Source organism: Perna viridis, chromosome 5 (genome assembly GCF_037379345.1).
Source record: "Perna viridis isolate PV_CMFRI_1.1 ecotype Kerala chromosome 5, ASM3737934v1, whole genome shotgun sequence".
Taxonomy (NCBI): domain Eukaryota; kingdom Metazoa; phylum Mollusca; class Bivalvia; order Mytilida; family Mytilidae; genus Perna; species Perna viridis.
The window spans coordinates 34,276,193-34,302,444 of record NC_142449.1 but is presented as its reverse complement, the minus strand read 5'-3'; the positions used below and the strand labels follow the sequence as shown (position 1 = coordinate 34,302,444).

At 33.7% G+C, this 26,252-nt stretch overlaps 2 protein-coding genes and 1 long non-coding RNA gene across 8 annotated transcripts; 2 read left to right on the top strand and 1 right to left on the bottom strand.

Annotated features, from left to right (window-relative positions):
* Positions 1–351: 351 nt before the first annotated feature.
* LOC148617188 (bactericidal permeability-increasing protein-like) lies at positions 352–26,252 on the bottom strand. Of its 6 annotated transcripts, XM_088584653.1 has the most exons (16): positions 25,835–26,251; positions 24,858–24,957; positions 23,801–23,920; positions 21,776–21,849; positions 19,916–20,070; positions 18,840–18,903; positions 17,783–17,874; positions 15,906–16,082; positions 15,051–15,119; positions 14,083–14,250; positions 13,404–13,471; positions 12,355–12,397; positions 11,575–11,638; positions 10,820–10,899; positions 9,578–9,607; positions 352–514 (listed from the first exon to the last, which is right to left on the bottom strand). In XM_088584653.1, exons 1-15 carry the CDS (start codon positions 25,938–25,940, stop codon positions 9,593–9,595), a joined length of 1,395 nt encoding a protein of 464 aa, XP_088440779.1. In that variant the 5' UTR covers positions 25,941–26,251; the 3' UTR covers positions 352–514; positions 9,578–9,592. The 6 variants fall into 6 exon arrangements, with proteins under 6 accessions (XP_088440779.1, XP_088440780.1, XP_088440778.1 ...); XM_088584654.1 differs by lacking the exon at positions 9,578–9,607; XM_088584652.1 differs by lacking the exons at positions 352–514; positions 9,578–9,607 and adding an exon at positions 5,186–5,281 and having other exon boundaries at positions 25,835–26,252.
* Positions 6,793–8,312, top strand: LOC148617190 (uncharacterized). Its single transcript, XM_088584657.1, has 2 exons — positions 6,793–7,440; positions 7,968–8,312. The coding sequence occupies exons 1-2, from the start codon at positions 7,149–7,151 to the stop codon at positions 8,222–8,224; spliced, it is 549 nt and encodes a 182-aa protein (XP_088440783.1). The 5' UTR covers positions 6,793–7,148; the 3' UTR covers positions 8,225–8,312.
* LOC148617189 (uncharacterized) lies at positions 22,933–23,779 on the top strand. The gene is made up of 2 exons (XR_015922451.1): positions 22,933–23,041; positions 23,354–23,779. It is a non-coding gene; the product is annotated as an uncharacterized LOC148617189 (long non-coding RNA).

The following is a 26,252-nucleotide window of genomic DNA, read 5'->3' as shown; positions in this document are numbered from 1 at the left end:
TTCAAATCCGAAAACCGGATCTGGGGATCTTGAAACGCTGCATCACAATGCAAAATGTTCTATACTATATGCTTTTCTTAACAATAATATCCTGTAGAACAAGATATTTGTCATTTTTATCGGTATTTTTACACACAAAGATATTTTGCTTTTTATACATAGAACTCAATGCTATGTTAATGACGAATCTCCCTGTATTTGAATTGTAGACGAGGACACATTCTCATAAAACCACGGAGTCACGTTATGAGACTTACATACCCAATTGGGAAGAAGAATAAAGTTAGACTAACTGATACACATTATGAAATTTATTGCAATTTTAAATATCTATTTTAAAAATTAAAGCAGTTCATAGAAATTAATTTTATTTTCAGTAATAAAAAAATTTACAACCTATTAAATATAGTTAATCAATAATAAGTAGTATATTTGTGTCGATGAATCTCATTTTCTCTTCTGAATGTATTCAACTGCTTATTTTGTTCTCTAAACAAAGTTCTTATCCCTTTTTCTACAACAGTAAACACATTTTTTCTTAGAAATAGATGATATAACAAAATTGATCTTAATGAAATGCAAAAAACACCCCGAAAATTGAAGAGAAAACTATCGGTTGCCATGACAACGGATCTTTACTGGAAACATGTAAAAGATGACTTGTTCAAATGTTTTCAACTAAGTGTGTTACATATTCCGCGTTACCAGAGAGCGTCCATTTTGATTTGTCAATCTGGTCAACAGATGTACAATACTTGTGTACGAAAGTTGTAAACATTCGACCAAGTCATCTGTAAGTAACAAAAACAGATCGGCTAATTTTCGATATCATAACTACGCCGTCTGAGTTCCAATCATCAAGAAATACTTTGTATTTTAATATCGATGTCCCGACAAATGACACTTTCATGTTTTCAATTTCATTTTTGACGAAGTTGGGAAAATAACATTACATGTAACGAAGACAATGACCAAAAAGCATAACAGTTTCACATATCTCGTACTCATTTTTTTTAATTATCAAAATATGGACTGACTAATCAAGATGTACACCCTCTGGTTATTTTCAGTTTCATAGAAATCGTGATTAAAACAGCTGCATTTGAATAAATATACAAAATAAAAATGACCTCTCATCTTTCAGATTCACCAACCCACCTTACTTGACTAATGCTTTTTTCTAATAAAAACTATAAAAGCTATGGAAATATACTCTATATGTAAGAATCCATGTCATCAATGAAATATTAAGGAGATACTATTCAATCCACATAAGAAATAGAGTGAAATTAAATTAAAGATGACTGTGATAAAAACGAGAAATGGGATTTATCGGTAAAATTAATATTCGCCCATTGTTCTTCCTGCCTAATACTTTCCATTTCGGGCCACTGGCGTGATACTTGAAAACAAGCCAGAGCTTGCCGTAACTACTCAGGCTTTTTGTACCGCACTAGATTTCTTACAATTAGGCTTCTGGAACAGTGTTAAGTTGCTACAAGAGTAATCAAGGAAACCAAGGTTATAGCGGTAATCAAAAGAATGTAATCCAGGGACAAAGACCAGACATGGAAACAGACACACACAATAAAGAACATAAAGTAACTAAAATCATACATACAAAGTAACAAAAGTAAATGAACAACTGGGATCATGGACCAGGTGCACCGGTAGGGTAAGCGTCCTCTGCTTTTATAGAAACACCCGCCGAGTTGCTCATAAAAAGTCAAGTCCGGGGTAGATAAAGGAGGGAAGGAAAACTATGACCCGTTGAATAAATCAGTTTTCATGGTGCTGATGGATACACCATAACGATCCACGAGTTCATGATAACGACCATAAAACTTCTGTAGTGATAACTTCAATCTTGTAGCAACATAACCCTGTTCCAGAAGTCTATTTGTTAGAACTCTAGCGCGATATAAAAAGTCTGCGTAGTTTCGACAAGCACTGTCATAAAGTATGAGTTGTGATATGAAGACTCCATACGCAGGAGCCGAAGGGATGTTGCCACAGATGAAAGGAAAGTTGACAATTCTGAATGAAAAGTCATCACGTTTGTCGTAAAGTTTGGTCAATAGTTTTCCTTTACCATCGATTTCTAAGTGTAGGTCAATATATGAGGCTGCCTTCACAGTGTCTGTAGTATCCTTTATCTCAAGTTCTGTTGGGTAGATGCGATGTATCAAATCCCCGAAATTAGGATTGTAAGATTGAAGTCATCACTACAGATCTTTTATGGTCGTCATTATGAACTCGTGTATCGTTACTGTATATCCATCTGCATGAAAACTGATTTTTTTCAACGTGTCATACTTTTCCTTTCCTTTTTCGTCTACCCCGGACTTGACTTTCTATGAGAAACTCGGTGGGTGTTTCTAGAAGTGCAAAGGACGCTTATCCTACTGGTAAAACCTGGCCCATGCTCCAAGTTTTTGGTGGAGTCCGAGGTGGTCTTTTACTTTTGTTATTTTGTATGTATTATTTTAGTTATTTTATGTTCTTTGTTGTGATTGTCTGTTTGGTCTTTGTTCCTGGATTACATTCTTTTGATTTCCGCTAGAATCTTGGTTTCCATGATTACTCTCCCAATGATACCCTTGCGTCTTAATGACTGTGACGTCGCCGAAGGAATAATGACAAATTGAATGTGACGTCGCGGACAGAATAACGTAGATTTTGACCGTCTGGACTTTACATCATATCACGCCCAATTGAGCTCTAAGTTCCATACAGCGGCAGTAGTTTGTTTTCTCTCTAACTAATCGCTGCAGACAGGTTTTTCGAACGTTTTGGACATTATCAAAATCAAACATCTTTGGCAACCGAAATTGTCGCGTAAATTCATTCATTTATTTCGATTTTGCAAAATTCTTGCATTCTCTAAGGAGGCTGGCTGCAGCGTCCAAACTGAATTTTGAATATCAGACGCTGTTTCGGGGCTTGATTATGTTTACTCTGATTTGTCCAGTCTTAACATTAAAACCGCCGTTGTTCTGTATATCCATAATCCAGAACCGGCGACCGTTTCACAAATTACTCGTACAACTAACGTACACGTAAATCCTTAACAAACCAGTGGAACGTATGTGCACGTAAGCCTTACGCTAGATTTGTGAAATGACTTACAGACCAGGATATTAAACAAATAACAACACCTAGATAAAGTATCATTACAACCAAATATTTTGAATAGCCTATTTTACCATGCAGGCTTGGGCCCTGAATGTTGTTATAGATGTCACAGTGGTAGAATTTCGAGTCCCGCCGAGGGCACAGCTAAAAATTGCTATGCAAATTTCACATTAATAGCATATTTGGGAGGTTTTTGGAATGGGCAGTTATCTAATGAAGCTAAGAAGCATCACTGTAGACTTCAAGTATTTTGTGTTGGTACATTTAATATCTAAGTGTTTATATTTCGCAAAAAGGGTTCAGCGTCAATTGATTCTTCTTTACTACTCCTTGTTTTTCTTTTTCTTTCGGCCATTCTTTTGTTGTAATCCTTTGGTATTTGCAATTACTTTCCTTGCATTAAAGTCTTTTGAAATGTTTTTAAAGGCTAGATAAAAAAATAATTTAATATATTTGCATCACTGACATGGTTATTACTTTTAACTTTGAAAATATCAATCTTGTATAAATATTTTAGTTGTAAACGTGTTTCCAGGAGGGGGGGGCGTCTCAACAGCAACTTAGAAACAAATACAGAGGAAGATCAAAATCTAAATATCTCGGAAATACCCTCGGGAACCGCCCCATTTTGAAGACAAATATTAGTGCTAATTTTTACGATGGTTAAAACGTAAAGAGTGAAGTTGTATTTATTATTATATAGATAGCAATAATTTACCAAATGTTCCCAGAGTAAAAAATATTTCGATAATTCACAAAGTGAAATAAGTCCTTTAATTTCACCCTTGCCAAATACTGTGAGAGTATTATTGTTCGTTGGGTACCAATTTTTGTGGATTTCGTGGGATTGGTAAACCACGTCCATATCGGAGACAGTTAATTATTAGAAGATTTTTTCAAGACAATACAAAAACAATTCAATAAATTGCTTTTTGATGCGGTCACCTGCTTTTTGTGAACAAGGTTTATACTTTGTATGCTGTAAACATTTCTTATGTGAAATTTGTTAAACGGAGTGAAATGAATATCGACTAAAATGGACTGTGCTATTATAATACATTTAATGTAAACAAACAAGGTGTCTACTGAACGTTAAAAGGTTTTGAGATATAAAATTTTAGTTCATGACATTATGTTTGAAAAAATCAATTTGGAAATATAGATCTATGACAGATGAGAGGATAGTAAGTGGTGCAATATGGAGTTTTACCCAATTAGATAGCCACAATTGATTCTGTACATAATGATACACTATATATATAGATTATATAATTAAAAATTCAATGGTGAAATTAATTATGCATATGTTTGTCACATAGAGATAATTGATACAGAGTGACGGAATTCTTTGATTTTGCCATCATCGTGATAATGAAATATATCGGAGAGATCTATACTTCACAACGCGTTAAATTGACTTTAAAAAGTGTTTTCTTTCTTGATAATCGTTCAGCGTAATTAAGAAGTTTTATATTCAAAAGTTAAGGCTTTTTTTTAAACGTTTCAATTTATTAAAATACCTTGAACAAAAACAAACAATCAAAAAGACGAAAATGACAACATCGTGAATATCACTAAACCTATCAAGCAACGGGATGAACATAACAGTTCGACTGAGTTTTTCATTACTAAAACTGATACTGCACCGTGATTTATCACGTCATATTTACAATCGTAGACTTTATGAAGCGACAGTGTTCCATCTATATGCAAATAGACCTGTCCGAAGAGGTATTGTGTAGCTCGACATTATTTTTTAAAATTTTGTTGGCAAACAATAAGTTTTTACAAGAATATAACGTTTTTCAGTTTTGTGGTATTTCCATTTCGCACCCATGAGTGTGATAAATCACTTGACATTGTGCCATTGCATTAAAACGTTGTATGGCGTCTTGTAAATAAGTAGTAGCACCGAGCAGGGCACTATGAATCGCCGATATCATCACAAAATTATTCTTACGATTAGAAAAGAGTCAAACACTATTAGAAATCTCAAACACCGTTATGTAAGATTAAGATCCGAGCCTCGTTTAAAAACTTTAAATCTTACTTGAAAAATTTTGGTGTTGCACTCTGAGTGGTTTCAATATATTTTTCTATTTGTTTTAATCGTACTTGTATATACTTCACTGATATCAGCAATAATCTGTATAGGAAAATGTCAGGATTATCATGGGGTCTCAAGTACATGTTTTAATACCTTCCCGAAATTAACAAAATTTATGAGCAAATCAGAGGATGTTTTTTTTAAGTAGCACCCCCAGCTAAGAATCATGCAAAATGTGATTCATGGGTAAAAAGCATTCATATTATATTTTCGATATTTTGTTAGAATTGTCATAATGAACAGACACTTACATTCGGTTTTTCATGTAACCCGAGTTCTTAGGAGATAAAAATTATATAGAATGTACAATAAATTAATAAAATTTAATAAAGATAACTCTGTTAATGATACTTAAATATAATATATCAATGTTGATTATCTCTTAAGAGCAGAAAGATTTGAATGAAGAATTGCACTTTTCATAATACAGACTTATAAACGAACTTAATTACAAAAATAAAAATATGAAGCCTTTTTTGGGGTGCATCACACTTTTCAGATTTTGCATGATTCTTACAAAGGCAGCTACTTACTGTGAAAGTACTTTAATTCGTGGATACAAATTTTCGTGGATTTGGAAAGAAATACAAGTTCGAGGATTTTTAAATTCGTGTTTTTGAGGTTTTCAGTTTACACATCAATGGAACTCTCCTTTTCCTTTGGGAGCAAATTTTGTGGTTTGGCCTACCGGCAAAAACCACGAAATTTGATACCCCACCAACAATAGTACTTGCATGGTAAGTAGAGGGGACGCTTACCCTACTGGTGCACCTGGTCTATTCTATTTTACTTCAAAGTCCAGGAAAGTGAACCAAGATTTCAGCAAAAGAATTTTGATTATTATAAAATTAATGAAATTTCAACCAAGCTTGAGTAAAGTGATTGTGTTCAATTATGCGAAACCATTTCATTTGTGATAAAATTATGTTTGTTCGATGTATTGTAAACAAAGTCAATGAACTTAAGACGACATTGTAATAACCTACCATTACACATTAAAATTTCATAACCTATTGGCAGAATCAGTTTGACGGAAACTGACAATTATATATATCATCAATTTCCTAACTATGGTAGCAAAAGGTTTATTTTTACTGGCATGTATTTCTTTGATAACACTGAAAATTAGTAAGTAGAAGTAAGGGGTTTCAATGAGTAAAAGAGTATTAATTTCTTGACGACTTGAAAGCCCTTGAAGAATACCTGTAAGACATATTTTGAACACCATGATTAATTATTGTTAAAATGCGAATGTTTAGTTATTATCATTATTTGTGAAACCAGTTTAAGTGTAACATTGGAATTGGTAGATCAGTCAAATGCAAAATAAACTAAAACATAATTGAAACAGTCGAATCAGGCGCACAAACCAAGAAGTTTACAAAAAATATTGAAAAATTCTTTTAACGGATAAATCTTTGCGGTTGCAAATGTTTGGGGAATCCTGTCAATTAGGCATATTCGCGAGTATCATTGTTCGAAGTTTTAAGTAATATCAAGTGTCAAAATTCAATGTTGCGCGCTTATCTAACCACTGGAAAAAAAAGACGAAAATTAATATGTTTAAAGTAAATGGAAAATTCAACTCATGTGATTGCTGCTTGTTCCAATAGTTGTTTTCAGTAAACTATCGAAACAACAAAGCTTCGTAAACTCTTGATTATAAACAATAAACTATAATTATATAAAGGTTTACTTTTTTTCAGAATCATATAGCTACGATGTAGCATTGTCAACAACAGCACAAAGTGGTACTAACGTGTTGGGACAGCACTATCTATCTGATAAAGACGTTTTTCCGACAAAAGACAATTTTTTGAGATTCCGTCTACTAGGTAGACAGGGTGCTCGACTCTTTTTAGACACTGTTTCGGCATTGCAAAATAAAAGAATTTACTATTACGTTATGATTGGAAATGAGGTAAACACAATATCAGCAATTTTGTTAGTAAATAACACACTCTCAAGTGATAATGGCTTTGCTAAACATAAAAAAGTAGAAACACATGGCGCAGTTCTTTCGGAGACCCAATGGCGGGAATTTTGGATCAGCTGGTGTGGTGATACAATTAAAGTTGGAAAAGGTACTGTGTACAATGAGAATCTGATTATGTTTTGGAGAAATCCATGTCCATTCAAAATAATAGATATTGGAATTGCTGGTGGATATTCTTTAAGTTGGAAGTTCCAGTCAAGAGGTATAGTAGAGCTTATTTTCTATGCAGAATGTTTTCCTTATGATATATTTTATTTATAAAAGACTGGATGTGCATTAATACTCTACCTGGATTATTCTTCATTAATTTTCAACTTAATTGGTATAACAGAGCATGATTAGATAAACAATTCTCATTAATACTTGATTAATCAGATTATGGAATCAGGAAACCATTTCGCACAGTCTTTTCTTTTGCTATTTCTATTTAATTTTATTTCATGCAGTTTTAAATGTGTGATCATGCCTTAAATCGTATAATAATGACATTCAAAGAAACACAATTTATTTCCGCATTAAAGGTCTTGCAGCGGCAGTTTCCTTTTCGCTTTTTTTTTTCGTGGCCCATAATGCCAAAATAAAGAAAACAAAATTCACAGTTAACAATATTTTGTTGCACGTTATTCACTTTGTAATGATACCTTTACATTGAACATAGCTTACACCAGTATATGTGTCGTTTATTGTTAAGTATTATAGTTTGTTTGTTTGTTTTTTGTTTTTTTTTAGCTGAACAGGACAATATAAACAGATGTCCAAGAGAAGACAAAATGTGTAACTCGTATTCCAAAAAATCTGGATGTCCTATTTTTAAAACATTGAGATCACTTAATATAACAAAATCTGAGTGCGCATGGCAATGTAGTGATGACGTAAACTGTTGGGCATTGACACGTGACGAGGATGGCAGATGTAATTTACTCTCTGGTGAAGTTGAACAAACTTCAGAGACATCAACAGTTTTCTTTAAACAACGTGATGGCTGACAAGATATGCCGTCCTGTAAATATTACCTATTATTGATGACTAATACTAATACTGATATAAAGCTCAATGAACAACTGTCGGGGTGGGGGGGGGGGGCTAGTGTTAAACAACCTTGAAACCGTTTAAACACATTTTCAATACGAGTTGTATTTTGGTATATATGTTATATGCTATCAACCAATTTATGACTAGCTTTCAAACCCTTCTATGAATTATATGCAAACACAATTAACAAATTAATAAAAAGGTTAAGACCATGACCCGGCTTCATTAAAAAATGAATCTCAAATAGAGATTGTCCTTAAATCCTCCTGCAATTAAAATTTCGACCAATGAAATCACTTGAACGTGAGGATTTGAAGAAACCTCAATTTGAGATTTTTTATGTTAGCCAGGCTAGTTTACATCTCGGTTTCGGTATACCTAGTACCATTAGAGGACACTATGGGAAATTCCTCATAACTTACTGGTATACGGTAGACCTAGTGATAAGCAGTTGGCAGCTTAAATACCATTCTGTGTAAGAAGAAGGCAATGGATGGCAAATCATTTTTTCTCAATTTTTTTTCTCAAATGTATCAAATACATCAGGAAAACAATCGGAAAGGTATTATAATTTATTTTTGAGGAAATCGTACATTCAATTTCCACTACAATCAACCGAATCAATTTACTAGTATTGGGAAGACTAACATATGACAAAAGTTATCAATATAACTTAAGTAAAGGATGTGGTCAGTCCTGAGAAAGTTGTTCATCGAGTAATAACGCACTGAAACCAAGGAACCTTGTAAAATCGGCCATTTGTCATGTCAGGTCATTTGCAAAAGAAAAATACCAGTGGCTGATCCAGGGAAATGCAGGGGCGGCTTCCCCCTTTTTATAGTAAAAAAAATGGCATTTTCATATAGAAAATTGACCAAAAAATAGAAATAATGTCTCAGCATCCCCATTTTTTCTGAGAAACCCCGGATGGCACCACTCTTTTTTTAAAGTGTCTGGTACCGGCTCTGAACACATGTACTCGTATATAAAACACAAGTTGCAAACAAATATAATACTCAATTAATGAACGAAATAAATATCATTCTAGATAATTACGGTAATAATGCGCATGAAAAAAGGTAGAGTGAAATCTTCTGAACAGCAGATGACAAATGATCTTGAATTCCATAGAAAGAGCAAACCTCGTGTATTTTAAAATTGCAAAGCAAATCTCTATAATATAAACCACATGCACTACATTAGAATTTTCATATAATATCAAGCTTTTCACCATACAAAAACCATGTTAATTGCGACTCATATCTTGAGAAAAACGCCGCATTAGCAGAACAGTATCAATAACTGACCATCAGCTCGCTAAATTAAAGTGTCACTCCCTGTACAAATCAGACAGTAGGTGAAATATGGTATAAGAAAACCCATCATTTTGATAGTGTAATTTGACTATTTGCACCATCAGAGTCAAGGAAAATGTCAAGATTTTCCATATCATGCTTGACCATTGAGTTATAATTTCATAGAAATGAAGTGAAAATGGACATTGAAAGGGAAGATGACTCTGTCAAAAACCTCATTTTTCTAACATCTAATTGAAAAATATTTGAGCAGAGCCAGTGATTTAGAAGTCAAATAATGATCTATTCAAATAGATTTCTAACATGCCGGAGGTAGTCAAGATATTTACTTCAACAAAAATTATAGAACTCAAAATCAAATCAATGCAAAATTAATTTATTGTGGCAAGGTATTGGTTGACAACACGATCTTCGAAACTAAAGGCTATGGGCTGCTGGGTGTGGTCTGCCACCATATGGTACAGGTAGATATCTCAGTATAGTAGATCTTAATGTTTCCTTCTTCCAATTGTTATATATTAGTTTCACGTCAGACTCGACAAGAATTGTATTCTGAAGAAATGAAATAATGTATTCTTTCTTTTTGTGGGAATAGGACAATAACATAGAGGTTGTCAGCTTCTCTGAGGTATACTCTGTTGAAATGGTTTGATGTGTTTGTTTTTCCTTTTGTATTATATGCCCGTCCCCAATCAGACGCAGCGTAGTTCATACCTGTCCTCCCGTCTGTACACTGGTTCTACAATGACTTATGTAAGAATTGTGGACTCTTTAATTATCTCGTGCATAATGTCTGCTTTGTGAAAGAAATTTCCCAATCATACCTATTGCTTTCTGATTTGTCGTTTCAGATTTATTGGACTAAAATTTAATAAGGTGGATAAAAAAACGTTTGATAGAGAGGAATTGAAAAATAACCAGCTGATTTTAAGCAAACATCATAATAATCTAAAGAATGGTTATTTAAGGAGGTAGACCTAGTTTAAGGGACATAAATCTTGAAATCTGTAATATGTTTGTATCATATTCCATTATATCAAAGCCTCTGAAACTTCCATTTGAAACGGAATGAAATCAATCCAAGTTTTTTTTTGGTTTTTTTTAGGGGGGGAGGGGGGTAACAGACGTACTTTGGATTGCTAATTTATAATAGGATGATAAACTTTTTAATGAGCAACATTTTGCTAATAATGTTTTAAGCATTTTCCGTACGACTTGAAACAATAAAATTACCTGTAAAAGCTTGAGCTTTGAACCTTTGAACTCTAGATTGTCTGTTGATGGTATCGGAATTTCATAAAATTTTAAAATCTCTGTAAAATGTAAAAGATTATTATATAATAAAGTAATTCAAGTACATTTTACGCTGTATCGTTGTTTTTACCAACAATAATAGAAATGGCTGAGAAACACTGCTATTTTGTTTACGCATTGAACAAGTGCAGACCAATTGCTGAAGCGTTTACTCCTTGAAACGCACACAGCATACCGATATTTTAAATTTTGATATGAGTGGTATTTTTGCATTTAGCAAACAGTCGGATGATGCCACTGCTGTCGGACCAAAGGTCCCTAAGGGTATTCACCGGCCCAGTAATTATACTTCTCTGGCCCCATTTATAGCATAAAATATTAACCGCAATTTTTAGGACTACGAAATTCAAAAGCCCTAAATCACTGACGTTTCATTCCCTGTATTGCACCTTGCATATCTCGATATCTTTTGTTTTGAGTATATCTTGTATAAAATGTATTATTGTCCAATAAAATTCATTTTGGCTTTTGATCTTCCAATGTATTTGGTTTTAATATGCCGCTGGTGAATGGATTCCTTGAAACACGTGTTCAGCATAATGGAATTTGCTAAATAAACATGAGCAGTATTTTGTATTTTAAACGTTTACTTAACATTGCATCATTGAAGTGTTAGACGTAAAATACATTATGATTTTCAAGTAATGAACAAAAGTATCAAAACGAGATCTTACCGTTTACCATAGGCTGAATGACCTTTTTTATAATGTCATTTACAAGACTTTGAAATTGATCTTCCTGTAAATATAATTGAGGATAAATTAAAACACACACACAATAATACGTCTTTAGGTTAGCTGTTGAAGCAGTTGTAGTTTTTTTTGTTTTGTTTTGTTTTTTTTTTTTTTGCTGCACAGCAAGGGCATATAATCACGAAGAAATCAATAGAGCAGAACCTCAACTTTTAATGTTTACGCTGGTGTGAGTATACAATGAAACTTAATGATTTTACTTTATTTTTGTCTATAAAAGAAGCTAGAAGAAGGTGGATTCAAGGGGGATTTCCGGAGGTTGTATTCACAAAACCGCCTTACGTTGAAAGATATGTGTTAATTTCGGGCAAACTTTTGACAAAAAGAGCAAAAAATAGCCAGCAACCAACCTATCAACTGGACCTTTCATAATTTCTAGATAATCCATTAATGGCAGTTACGGAACCCTTGCTATCTTTGTTAACGATATTTCAATGATCACAGTGAACTTTTAGAAACTCTTTGTTATCATGTTCACTTGATACCACGGAAATATTTTGAACCTAAGAAAATGTGTCTTTAACATACTAGTACAAATGTTTATAAATCAAAATCTGTCATATCTGGTGCACCCAGAGAATATTTGATACAACAGGTTTTCGGAATACAAACTTTGGAATTAAACAATGAAAGCGATTTTGGATTTGGGATTAACATAAAATGACTATTTTCAACTTTGTAATACACTGGGGTAATACATACGTTTATTTCTCCAATTGCAGACTTTGTTATGTTCGTGGTAATCCTTGAAAAGTAAGTAAATATAGACACACAAAGAAATTCCGTACAATCAGTGGAGCTGATGCAGGCTTTTTAAAAAAATCATACAAATATCGGCTAAAAATTACCGACGCTTCAGTAAATTCCGATACCTCCGATTACTCGTGGATCGTTACGGTGTATCCATCTACTCTATGAAAACTGATTCATTCAACATGTAATAGTTTTCCTTTCCTCTTTCGATTATCCCGGACTTGACTTTTAATGAGCAACTCGGTTGGTGTTTCTAGAAAGGCAGAGGACGCTTATTCTACCGGTGCACCTGGTTCATGCTCCCATTTTAGTTGAGTCTGGGTTGCTCATTTGCTTTTGCTACTTTGTATGTATGATTTTCATTACTTTATGTTCTTTGTTGTGTATTTCTACGTCTGGTCTTTGTCCTGGGATTACATTCTTTTGATTACCGCTATAACCTTGGTTCCCTTGATTACTCTCTCAACATTCAAGTACATGGCCTGAACGTGAAAACGTAAAACAAAAAAGGTCCACATACATTATGTAACGAATCCAATAAACATAAATACATTACATATAAAAACATATAAAACCTGAGATAAAGAAAACAAAGATGTAACACAAAAAAACTAAAGCACTGGCTATACAAACTACCACAACAAAAAGGCAAGAATGGCACTAGGTAATCAAAACGGTTAAGCACTTCCTGCTCCACCAGCGGCACCTGTCGTATTGCAGGTGAGAGTCTAGCAACAACACAAGTCACAAACGGGTCCCATAAGAAATAAATCTGCCTCATCATATACATACATTATTTCAACTTTTGTCGAAACAAATCAAGCATAGTGTTTGCAGCAATGTCCTTTTCTAAGGCACATTTCCTTAATTCCCTTTTTCATGTGTTGGTTTGTTTTGTTTCAGTGTTTTTTTTTATATTCTAAAGTTGTTCATTTTTATCATTATCGTTATGCATTTAAGTAAAAAATCTTATGACCAAAGCGAAACTCAAAAATTACCTCATTGCATCGACCTTGCTATTCAAAAATGTGTTCGTCATTTTCAGCTTCGAAAGCACTTCAATATTCTAAAACGATATTCACAAAATGCATGCAAACTATTAGTACATCAACAATTTCCAGTTCACTTTATAGTATTATATATATATATATGTGTGTGTGTGTGTGTGTGTGTGTATCTTTTTAGTATTTTTGCGCTTCCAGGTATAAAATTAGTAAACAGTTCTTCACTTTGTGGTGTGTTATATAAGTTTGTTTTTTTTTTTTTTTTTTTTTGTTTTTTTTTTTACGAAACTTATATAACACACCACAAAGTAAAATAGTACAATAAATCTTCCATCAAAACATTTATGTGTAATAAACACTTAAATTAATTAGGCATGGGTTTAAGAAGGAAGATCTAAGGTAAGGGACACAACTCTTACATATCATTGGAACGTTTGTATTCAGTATTTTACATCAATCTCATGTAAGCATCAATGCAACTTGGACTGATTTTATTCTGTTTCAAATAGAAGCTTGATAGGCTTTGGTGAAATTGAATATGATACAAACACATCACTGAGTCCTAAAATTGCTGTTTCGGTGATTCCATTATGTACTTTAGAGTAAACCATTTTCATGTAATAGAATTATTGCGACAGTTATGCGCAGTGAATCGACTTAAAACAGATATTACCGCATGAATACTGAATAAAAAGTGAGCAGTATTGTCCGGTTTCCTAGCAATGAATGTCGCATTGGAGAGACCTCTGGTGTAGAAATACTTTTCATTTATTGCAACGTTGGGTGCATCAGTGCTACTCATTAGAATTTCTACCTTGCTGTTCGGATAACGTTGACCAATCTGTTGAGTATCAAAAGTATAATACATGAACTAAACTTTTACATTTTATAATACGTGTAATTAAAGAGTTTTCCAGAAAAAAAATGCTTTGTGATAAAAAACTGACATGCCAAAATCTGTATCACATATCATATCAACCTGAGACTCCTATATCACCCAAAATGACCACCGGTCGGAGGGTGATATAGGTCGAGGGTTCTATACAACGTATAATGCATATCATGTTCAGGATATCATATATTTTAATTATATTTAAAGTGTGTTTTGGGTAGGGGTGCGATATAGGGTACACGACATTTGATATAGGATATTAAATTAAAGATAAACGATATTATAATAAGGGTTTAAAAAGCCATCTATAATGCATTATTATTTCAAAAATGTTTATTTCAATCTTAGTATATGATTTATCAAAATACGTTAAACACATCGTACAACTTGCACATGTCAATGGTATGAAAAGTAAAATGTAGTGTTCGCTTGTTATCAAATAATAGGAAACCACAACGGTAAAAAAAACGGAAACAAGACTCGGTAATTAGACTATCCTTTCCTTCAATTGTAAAATATATTGTGTTTTGGCGTAAATTATTCATCGTTAAGAAAAAATTGCTTGAATTATATGTGAAAAACGTAATTACAAATATCTAATACCTGAACGGTTATCTAAATACCAATCGCGATTTTCATAACAATAATAATAGAAAACTATGTTTAATGCATAAACATAATTTGAATAACTGTAATTTTAATTAAACAAATTGAAAGGCCTACTTAAGCCGTTCCTACATGAAAAATACCTGGGGAATTAGTTTTCCAATGCATGCATCCTCACATGTTGTATTCAGCAAATCTCCAACATCATTAACCTTCAATACAAATTCATAATCATTCTTTTACAAAACTGCACATAATTTCCACATACAAGATATAATTCAGTTTTATATTCAATTGATATATTAAGCTTATAATACTTTTACCATAGACTAGTAATGATCAAATGACAATCGAGTACTGTCAAAGTTTATGAAGGAAAAAAATATTGGTTTAAAGTTCGCTTTCTAAACCAAAATAAGGTATAAATTTCTTACTGAATACAAACATATCTTTCATATATATTGCAAATTTCGATACGCTGTTTCAAAGAGTAACCTGTAATCAGCAGCACTAAAAATCAAATATATAGGAAGATCTAAATCAAAAACTTCATTGTATGCAGTTCTCAAGGCCCTACCTATCAAATAGGAAGCCAAATCCGTCACCGACAGCTTCTACCATATGCAATTCAAGGTGTGAAGCCTCGGTGTTTAAGATTTTTTTTTTTTTTTTTTATATGATATGATAAATAAAACCTGATATAATTTCCTTTACCATCGATTTTTAAGAGTAGATCAAGATATGAGGCTGACTTCACAGTGTCTGTAGTATCCTTTATCTCAAGTTCTTTTGGGTAGATGCAATGTATCAAATCCCCGAAATTAGGATTGTTTAAAGATAATACGTCATCTATATAACGGAAACTGAGATTGAAGGATCTAGCCAAACGATAGTCTTGCTTTCTGATCAGATCAGCTATAAAGTCAGCCTCATAAGAGTGAAGGAATAGGTCAGCAAGTAAAGGAGCCTCTAAATTTGAGGCTAAAGGCTTCACTCACAGTTCCTTCTGTTAAGTTGAAATTAAGGACACCGTGAACATACGCCTGGTACATCATAGTGTTGAATAGATAATCCGAAACAGTGATATACACCATCTTCTTATTGTCTGTGATGGTAGCCATACTTGGTGGCAGAAATGGTGGTGCCGTTCTGTTAGCGGTCCAGTATACTTCACCCTGTAAACGAGATGCCAATAAGCCAACGATCACATAAACAACGTTCCAATAAAATGTTCCATCGTACAGTTATCTACTCATAATCGGTATCACACCAACCGTTATACTGGGTCCACGAACTTTCACAAAATGTACAAAACTTTCTATCAGTTGAAACACAGACACATGCAGAAACAAACAGCATTATTGTACAGAAAAGTACAAAACAACGATATTGACCACTGATATTCCTGCTTTTGGATTGGTGTAAAAGAACTGTTTCGATCTATACGTGTTATGATATCCCATTGCCTCTATAATATTTCTTCTTTTTTATTCTCTTTTAAAGGAAGATTATAACAACAAATAATGATTATCAAATTAATACTTGACTTTATTATCAATTGAAATACAAAAAATATAATGATACTTCCCTAAAAGAGCGGAATTCAAAGCGAAATTTGTACAGTCATCTTAAAATGTTTGACACTTTGTACTCCTAACGATATTGGTAACTGTCCTTGAATAAAGCAAATATAGATAATAAAGAATGTCCGGTTCTTGATCTTAGTATTCATATCGATAACGGCAAACATAATGCTAAAATTTACAATAAAAAGGATGATTTTCATTCCCTATTGTCAACTATCCGTTTTTAGATGGTGATGTCCCCTTGTCATCATCACATTGGCGGATCCTGTGGGGTACAAGGGGTTGGCACGAAAGGAATCTTTAATCTTAAATTACTACATCAAGGTTTTTGATATCACAAGCTCGTAAAAACATTTACATTTTTTTTCGACCGGTACAAGGACTCACTCTTAAATACGGATGTACTTGTAAAGGATGACATGGGTTGTGTCCTTATTGTATGAATTACGATCTATAGTGATTTTCAAACCCGCATGGGAAAAATTGGGATTGATTTTTACATACGACATAACTTTTTATAGGTTTAAATTGGTCTGGATCTAGCATGTCAGTTAACTGCTAGAAGTCCTTTGCTTGTACATTGGTGTAATTTATTTTCAGTTTCTTTAATGCTGTTGTAACAAAGGACTCAGACCTTTTTGAACTGATAATTAGGTGTATTATTTTTCCACAGTGGCAGATTTTAAAGGGGGAGAGTTGTGATCACGCCAAAGTACTTTATCCCCCGGCCGCCGCATTTTTGCGCCTGTACCAGGTCAGAAATTTCTGGCCTCCGTAAGTCTTTTTTCGCTTTCACCTTTAATTTAACTTATTTTTTTATGTTACTTAGGTATATAGGATCCATTATATCGCTGTACCTGCGTATAATGATGTTTTGGGGCCAGCTGCAGCCTGCCCTGTCGTTTGAGGGTTTCCTCGTCGTTCGTTGAAGACCAATTAGTGGCGTTGGCCTGACATTATAATCCCTTTGTGGTTGTTGTCTCATTGATATATATACATACCCATCCCCGTTATATCAAAACGTTATTCAAAAAGAACACAATCACTGGACAAGGTCAAGACAACGAAAATAGACATATACAACAAAGGACACGAATTCCTAAAATAACACGGACATAGAAACTAAAGTAAATGAGCAACCCAAACACCACTAAAACTAGAAGTATGGACCAGGTACACCGGTAGGGTAAACGTCTTATTGTAGGATAAAAATTCATTTATCGCGTGCATGTACCAGCAAAACAATATAATAATAACAGAAAAAAACATCATCAAGAAAATAAACAAACCTTTAAATCGAGCTCAATGTACTGTGCAGTAACAAATGGTGACTTTAGGAGTCTGAAATCCAAGGTCAGGTATTCTCCTAGTTGTACCAGCACTGTTGTATGTAAAAAAATCAGTCTATCGAAATGAAACCTTGTTACTGTATTATTTACGGTAATTAAATGTATTCTCTACATTTTCCTAGTTTCAAGCAGAGGTGGCTTACCCTACCGGTGCACCAGGTCCTGGAGTTCGAGTTGCTCACTTCCATCAGTTTGTTTGTACGCGTTATTTTGGTTATTCTATGTTCCAAGTTATATGTGTCTGTTTTCCCTGTCTAGTAATTGTCCTTGAATTAAATTCTTTTGATTTCCGCTGGAATCTTGGTTACCTTGATCACTCTTCCAGAATACATTGCGATTAATTGTGATTAAATATCGCATTTTTTGCTAGTAAGGTGACATTTTAACTGCGATTGTTTCTTGTTCGTGGTTTTTTTTCTAATCATGTTTTAATCAGATTTTACGCCACCTTTTGGAACTTTAATCCATAATAAACTAGATTTATATACTTGCCCTTCCTTTTTATGTACATGTTATTCCATTTCGCCTGTATAATATTGCTATGAAAAATGTTCCATAATACCAAGGCGATTCGGAAATAGGTGTTTTTTTCAGAATTCCATGCTCCCAGTTTTTAGTGGGGTCACTTACTTTTGTTGCATTGTACGTATTATTTTGGTTATTTTATGTTCTTTGTTGTGTATCTGTTTTCCGTGTCTGGCTTTTGTCCGAGGATTGCATTTTTTATTTTCACTAGAATCTTGGTTCATTTGATTGTTCTTCCATAATTGTACAAATAGAATCCAATATAGAGCGGACAGTAGTCAATATTTAAAATAGTGGAATCGGGTATAAAAAAAACTCGAGTCCAAATATAGTGTTATAAAAAAAAAAGAATAAAATCATTAAAAAAAACGACAGGAACAGCTAACAAAAATGAAAATAATTAACTGGTCATGACGTCATAGTTGTGTATAACAGTGGTGTGATTCAATATGAATGTGAGGCTTAAACTTACTTGTAAGTGCACACAGTTCTTGCTCTGCATTTCTATCAATTTCTATCATGGCTCTTTCACAACACTGAAATAATATATTGCAATTCTGTGAGTCTATATGCGCAACGCGGTGCTGGACTATAATCAAGTTATTTTTAAAACCAGATAAAACCAGAAAAGACAGGATAAAATGTGTGAATGAATAGCTCGAAGAGTTTAATAACAGTATTGCACCAAATGAGCAGCTTGAACCACAGAAAAGTGGAGAATTATATAGAATACACAGTGTACAATACACCGATCAACAAATCTATAAAAGATCAAATCCATAGCCACTGTAGGTCATAGCCACTACAAGTCACTGTGTTTGGTAAGAAAGTTTTTTCTGCGAAGGATATGGAGTTATGCGTCTTTAATTTACATAAATCTTTTTTTTTTAAGAAAAGCCCTGTATATTATAGCTTTTTAAATGACTCGGGTGATTCGATTTCTTTCATTTTTGTAGCAAATTGTGCATGTAAGTTTACGAATAACATTATTGTTATAATATAAAGGGTAAAACATTTCTACAAAATGTTACATTTTTATAATGATATAGGATAAAATGTTGCTTTATACATTCTTCAATGAAATAAAAATTCCAATACTCCATGTTCTTTGCAAATAATAATTTTGACAGACATTTTTTATTTGTTTGTAAATGTTGCAGTTTTGCCGAAATTGTTGGAATAAATACCAAATTGTTGCTCATGGTTCCTTACATCCTCCGTTCACGATCAAGCTGCAATACTTAACATCCATTACCGATCTGTTCACCATCATATGCAGTGTGATGCAAAATATTCCATCACGTGTCAACGCTTGTTTTACAACCCCATACTGTCAAGCAAGCGAAATGATAAGGAATAAATCGGTAATGGATGTCAAGTATTGCGGCTTGATCACGAACGGAGGATGTTACGGATGATGAACAACATGTATGAGTTTGTGAAACAAGCGTTGACGTCTGATGTAATATTTTTACGTCAGCTTACCATACGCAGAAACGCGGGATGTTCCGAACAGTTTACATTCAATAATATCGATATCTGTTTTACCTTTTTCTCCAACATGTTTGCAATAGCCCTACGTGCCACCGAGGCCAAAATGTTATATATCCATGATCTCTTGTTCTTCATCTTAATGGACAATGAAGTAATAGCACAGTTACACGACTTTGTCTTTATCGTGGGTTTACCATTGGCATCTACACCTACAAATAGTCATTTAAGTATGTTAATACGCTTCTTACAGTAATTGGTGGTTTCGTATAAATACTTTCAAATTTACTCTTTTTAACAGTAGATAATTGTGGGTAACTTCACTACATATAGCTTATAAGTAAGCACATTTGGTAAATATGACTACAAAGAAGTGGCACAGCCAGAAACATATAGAAAACGGGAGATTTCAACCAAAACAGAAATACATGTATTTAAAAAAGCAATCGGCTCCATAAAAAAACTAGGAGCTCTGCAAGTTCCTTGCATCGGCAAACGATATATATTCCTCTATTAAGAACCACTGCCTACAGTATAAAAAAACGTAATTGTCAATTAGATGACTTCAGAAAAAGCATGCACTTTTTCCTGTCTTTTCAAGATTCTTACAGTTTCTGAAAGGGCTAACTACACCGTTTCTAAAGAGAGTTTCGGAGGTCAGACACTCTTCGGAGGTAGGAGCTCCGGTGTGATAGTAGGGTAAAGGGACCTCAGCCGTCATCTGCTATTTTACATACATACATGTATGTAGGAACAAATATCGAGGAGTTTTGTTCATGTCATATGCCTTGTAGTCTGTGTCATGCAATATTATAACGAAAAAAAATAAAATAGCAGCGCGGAAGATATAAATATTCCGATATTTTGAAGAGATTCCTTTGTGACTCATGTCGGGGAGCTGCAATATTGTTGCTAGAATATTACCGATTATACTCACTTGCGATAAGGCGGGTGCCGCTGACAGATCAGGACATGTTACCCTTCCGGAGCACCTGATGGCATTCCTGGCTTTTTTTTTTAATTGTGGGAGTTCATTTTGTTTGTGCTTTAGTTTTGTTACGTCTTACTTTCATGATCGTCAGTTTTATATGTAATCTATTTTATTCTGTTCGTTACATTGTGTTTGAAGATTGTCTCTGTTTCTTGTTTTGACGTATTTGATTTGTCCCAAGGCATTGTTGATGCTTCAGTAATTTTTCCCGACATTTAGCGTAATTGCTGGATGCGAATAAATCTACTACAACATCTTAATGTACAATAACAATTATATGCATAACAGAGAAGAGGTGGATCAAGAAATTCCAAACCAAAATGTCACTGGTTGGCCTAAAGGGGGCGCCATTGTTCCCACTATGTAAAAATAAGTGAGTAAATTTATGGTACTTTAGATTAGAGCGATTGAAAGCTTAAAAAATCAAGAGGATAAAACAGAAACAGATTTAAAGCAAATATAGGATTTCTTATTTGAACATGTTTGTTTTAGTAGCTATTATTAAATCAGTGTTTGTCACATGTATGTAACATAAAATCATGTTTTTATGTTCTGTCCTTTGACTCACAAAACAAATTGACGAGACCTTAACAATTTTGAATACTAGCATACTGTAGGGCTTCAGTACAAAAAATGTCCGTATCCTTTTTCACGATGAATAAAGACCAATTATTAAAAAAAAATAAAGAAAAGACAAACATTTTACCTAACTCGAATTGAAATCCAAAATTTAAGTGTTTTCGTACCAAAGGAGCACATGTGGACAGACGGACGGGCAGTGATATCCTTAACATCATCCGAACTGCGTCTGACGTCCGAAAGTCACTCTGAACACATTCAGGAAGCGAGGAAACGAACGTCTGAAGCAGCATGGAGCTTGCATTATCATGTAATTTCGTCAAAAGGAGTCCGTAATAAGATCTTACCGAGATCCATCCCGATACTAAACGATGCACTTGACGCCTTAGCTCTTATATCACCACTATCATGCAGTGCAAAGCTGAAAAAAAAATACTGTACAGGTAAAAATGTGATTGTCAAAAAATTATTTAATTTCTAAAGTAACAGGCTTTCTGATTGGATACAATTTCTGATGGAGCAAGTTTTGTATTTTTAAATGAATTTTGATACTAAAATTAAAAGGTATGACTGTTATATTTTTTCGGTCTATTTGAAGTAACCTCAATGCCCGTATTGACCTGCCACATGGTTGAGGTTATTTCTTCATGGACTGAAAAAAAAAACATATATCAGAAGTCATTCCTTAAATGACAAAAATGAATGTCGATTCATGAATTTAGAAAAAAAAGAAAATGTGCAAAAAAATATCAGAAATGTTTATTATATAATTACACATGTAATATAATGCTACGTCTTGATTAAAATGAGTCCACAGTCATGGTTTTTTGGGAATGAAAACATTACTGATAAGTAGACACAATATTCATCATGTGAACATATAACATTATTCAAATCATTATGTTTAAGCGTGGTGGTTATCAGCTTCGCATCACCCTGCAGATAGAAACACCACTTATTTCTGACAGTTTCCTGCATGAGTTTAATTTTACTTCTGGCAAGCGCGATTATAAATATTTTTTTTCAGCTGCAGCTAGAGTTAAAATTTCATTTGAAAATCTACATTGTTTAGTAATTGGGGAACTATTGAATCATGATATTTTTTTCTGTCCATGGCTGGGTAAAGTTTTTTTTTTGCTCAAATTTGGAACAAATCATTTTTTTAAAAAGTCCCAACCCCTACCCCTCAGTATAAAAATAGTCCATGCCTAAGTAAACACAGCGTTTGTTCTTATTCAAAGTTAGAACGCTGGTTTTGTGCACAGTTATGGAAAATGTTACTTTTTTAGTATGCCATGAAATTCGTGTTCGGTATATTAAATATTTTCTTGCAACTTCTGCCGTGACGAACCTACTGAAAATCTCGATCTTTCAAGCAGGGATATATAGTGATCGTGCTAGTCGTTCGTCAATCCCAAGTTCTAACCTACAACTCCTCTTACAACTTATATATCTCGCTATGCCGTTGTGGACTTTTTGTTTTATTTTTCGCCTGCATGAATGACTCTCGTGACTTCCTGGTGTAAAATATTGATTTTATCATTGATCGACCAGTAGGATGGGGCCATCTTTTTTTTATCCGCAATTCCTCTAAAACTACCGCTTGGATTTTGGTGAGATTTTCATACATTCTTCACTTAATTTATATGATTTCATTGTTCACCTCCTTTTTTGTTCTTGCGTCTGAATATCTTGAGATCTGAGTGGGAGCGGGGGGAATCACTTGTGAGCTTTACTCAGATTATACAAAGGAATTAGATTTTACGGTATAATCGTCTACCTTAATCATCGGAGGTTTGATATTGGTCCGGTATCTGCTTTTTAGATTGTCTTCGGTCCCAAGCGTATAGCCGAGGTCCATTGAAATTGAATGAGGACAAATAACAAAACTTATTCAGAAATCATTAACGTATATTTATTTTCAGGAAATTGAGACAATACAACAGAATACAGGAGTTAAAATTGGCCAACACTAGAACACCAATAATGAACTGTGATTACAGCTCACTTGTTGATACCCTGCTCATCTCCACAGAACCCCAAAAGCCATTAAGATGGAACGACAAAAAGGTCACAGTGACACCATGTGAAAAAGAATTTGAGAAAGTTTCATCAAATTCAATTAACAGTTTGACAGGAGTTGAAGATTAGAACCACATGTAAACACGGGCAGATGAACAAACGAACATACGGACAACGCGATCTATATACACACCCGCTTTTCATATAGGGATAAGAAATAAATACTGTATTGGCAAATTAAACCTGATCTGTACTGGCCGACTTTAGAAGGGGGAGTCAGTGGTTATATGTTATTGGTAAAAATATTAAAGATGTTGACTGACTGAAAAGGGCGTTATTATTCCACTTACAATGTATACCAAAACTTCCCATCTACGTCAAAGCTCATATCGGCAACATTCCACTGAAGATCACTCTCTGATGCTAAGGTTATGGAACTTTTTGGTACTTTGAATTCCTCAACTATCAAGCTGAAAATAAGTTAAAATCACCTTCATGTGTGATAGATCTTCAAAGAATAAATCGGTTCACAAAAGCCAAATATCTCAAAATATGAAGTTTATCGCGTTGTCGCCCTAGGGATAATCCTATTCATACAGAAAATTGATATTGGACAACACCCAAAATCGCTGACAACGTTTGCCCGATCTATATAAAGCCACAAACCAATTTTGAAATTAATCCATCCATTGAGAGCCAAGATGTTTGTTAGGACAATTTTCTCTATAGTGAAAAATAGCTAAGTCCTACGAAACTGGAAGTTGATATGTACAGAAATCAAAATCACTTACTACGCATGCCCTATCTAGATAAAGACACACAGCAAATTTGAATTCAATCCATGCATTCGTAACCGAGATTAATGGGACGAAATTCGGATGTACGGAATGGCGATTCAAATATACCACTCATACGTTGAGTGGTAGTACATGTACATGTATACTAGTTTTATTCTACATTCAGCATTGACATGTTGTTAGATCAGGTTACCGTAATTAAGGTTTGAACATTCGAAAATAATTATATTCACTCATTACACATATGTAAGGGAGTGGTCATTTACTTTCATTTTGAAGGAAGGGGGAAGTTAACGGAGTTCTCATTTTTTTCCTCAATTCCCCTCGATGTAGATAGGCAAAAAAATGAAGACCCATCTCCAAAATTTTGATAAAATTTCACTCCTTAAGATTTTTAATTGGAAAAACGATTAATGTACCCTTTTACAAATCAAAACACAAAATTCGAAGATCCATTATAATATATCTTAAACTTATCGAGACCCCCACCTTTTCTCTCACCCCCTCTCTTAACTTTATAAATGACATTCCCTTAGACACGAAAACAAACACTGAGTATAGAAATACTTCTTTCTTTTATTTATCTAATAAAATCGTTTTCTGTACTTACTTGGTAAATTCATAATGTATCTTTTTAATGGTCCCGGTAGCATCCGGAAGTCTAGTTTTCTTAAGTCCATCAACAAACGAGGCAACGGCATACTTATTGGCTATTCAAAACATCACAATAGCTTATCAAAAGTTGAGCAAAATTTACATTGGAGACAGCGGCGGATCCCCTCTTTTGTATGAATATTGTGTTAATTTCGCTTATAATTGATACAAAAATGAGCAAATAATACCCTGGAACCCTCCGCCCCTTTTAAAAATATCTAGATCCGCCTGTGTTCAAGTTACACATGTATTTGCTCAAGAATTGTTGTTCGCACTATGGTTGCTGTGCCTATGCTTGTTCGTTGTCATGAATGCAAACACTCTTTTTTGAATTATTATTAAAGCTAGCACGAATATGTTTTTAACATAATGCAGTAATTCATAAACAAGTATATGTTCAAAATTTGTATAAACCGAACATGTAAATTTCATTATAATTAAGCTTCACAAGAAATTCACGTGAAATTCGCGTGAAATTCACTTAACACGAATTTTATGAGAACAACTCATGTGAATTTCACGTGAACCTCAACACTCCATTCACCCGAATTTCACGTGAACTCTGTCACAAAATTTTATTTGCTCAGTTCAGGTGAAAACCATATGAAATTCGTGTGAAAATCATGTGAAATAATTTTGCCTGTGTAATGGTCATTCAGAGGTAACGAAGTCTATGAAGTTAACTTTATCACTTACTGTAATCAACATCGCATTGACTGTGTGTCCGTAAATCAGATTGAAGGAAAAAAACATACATAAAGGTTTTTGATACAAAAGCTTCTTTGTATAAAGGTTTAACAAACAGAAACATTGTCACAAAAAAACTGTAGTTAAAACCTTGCATTAACTAAAGAATAAAGCCACAGAAACAAATTATATACTAACTTTTAAAGTATTTCAAATATTTTAAAACAAATCAAATTTGGTGCTTACCATAATTTAGGCCATCTTGAGTTATCCTGATTCTTAACCCAGGGTTTACAGCTAAGACCGAGTAAAAAGTACAATAAGACAACACAGCAACGGTACCACAAAACATTTCGTTAGAATTGAGTTATTAAACCGAAAACCCAATTAAAATCGGGTTTTAAGCTTTTATAGCATTACTTAGTTTCCAAAAATGAAGTTCATAACTTCCTGAATATTTGTCGAATTCTTTTCATATAGAATTAAGTTGTTTAAATCCCAAGTAAATGGGCAGAAACACGATTGTAAAACAGAAAAAACTGACACATTTCATTTTGTACTTAAAATAATAACGGCAAGATCGTGTTTTTGTTCTTGTATACATTGAAATTCGAACCCCCTTTGTTCCGTTTCACGTGGGTAAAACATCACAAGTTTACAATGA